At 40.3% G+C, this 4128-nt stretch overlaps 1 protein-coding gene across 7 annotated transcripts in view; it reads left to right on the plus strand.

Moving 5' to 3' along the window:
- The window catches only part of LOC107667883 (PDZ and LIM domain protein 5-like), a 53207-nt gene that overhangs the window by 26212 nt on the left and 22867 nt on the right, over positions 1-4128 (plus strand). For 4 of the 7 annotated variants that reach the window (XM_016459621.1, XM_016459619.1, XM_016459616.1 and 1 more), the window contains exon 4: positions 591-627. In XM_016459621.1, coding sequence (XP_016315107.1) covers positions 591-627 — 37 coding nt within the window. Of the gene's footprint in view, positions 1-590; positions 628-2078; positions 2116-4128 lie in introns of all 7 variants that reach the window. The other 3 variants (XM_016459615.1, XM_016459620.1, XM_016459618.1) reach the window with 1 other exon arrangement.

A 4128-nucleotide genomic window follows, 5' to 3' on the forward strand; every position in this document is an offset into this window, starting at 1 on the left:
TGAAGGATCATGTGACACTGAAGACTGGAGTAATGATGCTGAAAATTCAGCTTTGTATCACAAGAATAAATTACATTTGAATATATATATCTAAATAGAAAAAATAGAAAATACATTTTCATACTACTTCACATTATTACTGTTTTACGGTATTTTTGATCAAATAAGTGCAATAAGTGCAAGTATAAGAGACTTACATAACAAAAACAAAAACATAATTATTCAAAATTTTTGACCACCAGTTTACTAGTTTAAAACCAAACCTGACCTGGTTTCTATAGAATACAAACCTAATTCTGTTCTCCCCTGCAGGCGAAACAAATTCAGAACTGCTCCACAAACTTCCATGCGGTTGTTCCGTGTCATTATGAATACAGGCCTATGAGAATACAAACTTCTCCCCTGCAGGCGAAACAAATTCAGAACTGCTCCACAAACTTCCATGCGGTTGTTCCGGTTGTTCCGGAATACAGGCCTATGATTTTACTGCAAACCACGGTTAGACGTTCCCTGTATATTGCCACTGCCGGCTCCAGATGTGGTTACAGCAGAATCATTAATGTTTTTGTCCATTGTTTGTGTTCCAACAGAGCTTCCAGTCTTCCAAAACCAGATGTGGCACCAAAGGTATAAGATTTACACACACATACAGCCAGCCAGAGTGCACAACTGGAGTATTGTGAATGGATTGTGTGTGTATATGTCATTATTCCCCCCTGAGACAGACACACAGCTCTATATGTATGCACGAGTGTGACTGCTGCGTTCAGTTATCTGTCTTGAATTGCTAGAAGTCACTGTCATACAGTTGCTGTTGTCGTTTTGTTTGAGTCCTGCATGTGCTTCTTTCCATGTTTAGGATGATTCTGTGGAAATCATCAAACCCGTTCCCATGACAACCTCCATTCCATCTTCCTCTGACATCACAAACTCCACCCACATCTCTTCATCCTCCAATCGGAGCGCCCGTCCGTTTGGAGGAGCAGGGTCACCACACATAGCCTCTATTCCCTCTGCTGCATCTGCTTTTGCACCCGCCTCCTCAGCTCAAAACCCTAATCCACAGGCTCCGCCCACTCCTACTGATGGCTCACCCAATCATCTACCAGCGGTGCCCCGCCCTTCAGTGTATAACACGCCCATCAATCTCTACTCCAATGAGAATGCCTGCGAGGTTGCCATGGGCCAGAGGCGGGGCCTGCTGGAAAGCCAGGCTGAAAGCTCTCAGCTGAATGGGTAAGAGTTTTATTGACACTTCAATGCTCCACCCACCCCATAAACACAAAGCTCAAGAGAGCTCAACCAAACCTACTAGCTCTGAGATGACGCACAACATTGCAGCATTTCATTCAAAGCAAAAACGTATTAGAAAATTGCTACCTGTATATAAAGACAAAGGGACAAGGCTGTGTTTCTTAAAAAAAATTGAAGTGACGTGACATGCATTTATAATGTTACAAAAGACTTCTATTTCAAATAAATGCTGTTCTTTTGAATATTCTATTCATCTAAGAATCCTTTCAATATTGATAATAAGAACCATTGTTAATAATTGAGCAGCAAGCAGCATATTAGAATGATTTCTGAAGGATCATGTGACACTGAAGACTGGAGTAATGATGCTGAAAATTCAGCTTTGTATCACAAGAATAAATTACATTTGAATATATATATCTAAATAGAAAATACTTATCCTACATTTTCATACTACTTCACATTATTACTGTTTTACGGTATTTTTGATCAAATAAGTGCAGCCTTGGTGAGTATAAGAGACTTACATAACAAAAACAAAAACATAATTATTCAAAATTTTTGACCACCAGTTTACTAGTTTAAAACCAAACCTGACCTGGTTTCTATAGAATACAAACCTAATTCTGTTCTCCCCTGCAGGCGAAACAAATTCAGAACTGCTCCACAAACTTCCATGCGGTTGTTCCGTGTCATTATGAATACAGGCCTATGATTTTACTGCAAACCACGGTTAGACGTTCCCTGTATATTGCCACTGCCGGCTCCAGATGTGGTTACAGCAGAATCATTAATGTTTTTGTCCATTGTTTGTGTTCCAACAGAGCTTCCAGTCTTCCAAAACCAGATGTGGCACCAAAGGTATAAGATTTACACACACATACAGCCAGCCAGAGTGCACAACTGGAGTATTGTGAATGGATTGTGTGTGTATATGTCATTATTCCCCCCTGAGACAGACACACAGCTCTATATGTATGCACGAGTGTGACTGCTGCGTTCAGTTATCTGTCTTGAATTGCTAGAAGTCACTGTCATACAGTTGCTGTTGTCGTTTTGTTTGAGTCCTGCATGTGCTTCTTTCCATGTTTAGGATGATTCTGTGGAAATCATCAAACCCGTTCCCATGACAACCTCCATTCCATCTTCCTCTGACATCACAAACTCCACCCACATCTCTTCATCCTCCAATCGGAGCGCCCGTCCGTTTGGAGGAGCAGGGTCACCACACATAGCCTCCATTCCCTCTGCCGCATCTGCTTTTGCACCCGCCTCCTCAGCTCAAAACCCTAATCCACAGGCTCCGCCCACTCCTACTGATGGCTCACCCAATCATCTACCAGCGGTGCCCCGCCCTTCAGTGTATAACACGCCCATCAATCTCTACTCCAATGAGAATGCCTGCGAGGTTGCCATGGGCCAGAGGCGGGGCCTGCTGGAAAGCCAGGCTGAAAGCTCTCAGCTGAATGGGTAAGAGTTTTATTGACACTTCAATGCTCCACCCACCCCATAAACACAAAGCTCAAGAGAGCTCAACCAAACCTACTAGCTCTGAGATGACGCACAACATTGCAGCATTTCATTCAAAGCAAAAACGTATTAGAAAATTGCTACCTGTATATAAAGACAAAGGGACAAGGCTGTGTTTCTTAAAAAAAATTGAAGTGACGTGACATGTGGCCAAGTATGGTGACCCATACTCGGAATTAGTGCTCTGCATTTAACCCATCCAAAGTGCACACACACAGCAGTGAACACACACACACCGTGAACACACACCCGGAGCAGTGGGTGTGTGTTAAGCTGCTGAATATCAGAGTTATTATACTTAACTATAATGAAAACCACAGAAAATGGTTTTGTTGCTTGAAATAAAATAAACTTTAACTGCAATAAAATACAAAACACTTATTTTATTTCCACTGGTTGGCAAGGACATATTTCTCATTTCATTTAGTTTAACTTCATGTGCTAGCATAATTAAAGCTAAAACTGAAATAAAAATGAATAAAAACTATATAGACATAAAAAACTAAAGTAATGAGAATGATAAAAAACACAACAAAATTACTAAAACTTTAAATTAAAATAGTTTAAAATTAAAACAGAAAATATAAAAATAAACACTAATTCAATCTATTAATAAAAACTATAATATTATCTAAATTATACTAATTTATCACTGCTCAGAACAAGCTCAAACAACAGCTAATCCCATATCTGACTGGTTTAAGCTGTTTTTTTCAGCAGTCGTCTTATGCTCTAATTCAGGGGTTTGTGTCTGGATATAATAGCAATATGAGATATTTTCAAATATCATATTGCAGTTCAAATCGCAATATATGACAAAATAATCACAAAATAATTATCATATTACACAACATTAGACTTATTTCATTAAGTTGAAATAAATTATGGCTTACAGTTTATGATTTTGAACGCATATACTATTTTTTAATGACCTCAGAGCTCAAGGTTGGTATATCTTAAAATGTTTGGATGTTATCACTAAAAATCATAGATTTTGAATGACATTTTTACTTCCAAAACCCACCTTTGAACTCTGTGGCCTCCTGTTGAACGTCTCCACATTGCCAACAGCAGACTCGGTTACTGAGACCAAAACATAACATTAGAATATTGTCGCAGGGTGAATGAGAACACAGACTCGGTACTGATCGAAAGAGCCCCGGAGGCTGATTTATTTGCCCACACACTGATCACACGTGCCCTGATGAATGGTGCTCGGTGCCCGTCTCAGCGTGGTGCTCGTGGGGTGAAGTGCCGTGGTGCAGATCCCTCTCCCAGGGTGCCTTCGGAGTCTGTGAACAAGGAGAAACAAGCATTAATGTCGCCTGGAGCTCCGGGGTGCCT

This window comes from Sinocyclocheilus anshuiensis, unplaced genomic scaffold (assembly GCF_001515605.1).
Source record: "Sinocyclocheilus anshuiensis isolate Anshui unplaced genomic scaffold, SAMN03320099.WGS_v1.1 scaffold2285, whole genome shotgun sequence".
In the NCBI taxonomy this organism is placed as follows: Eukaryota; Metazoa; Chordata; class Actinopteri; order Cypriniformes; family Cyprinidae; genus Sinocyclocheilus; species Sinocyclocheilus anshuiensis.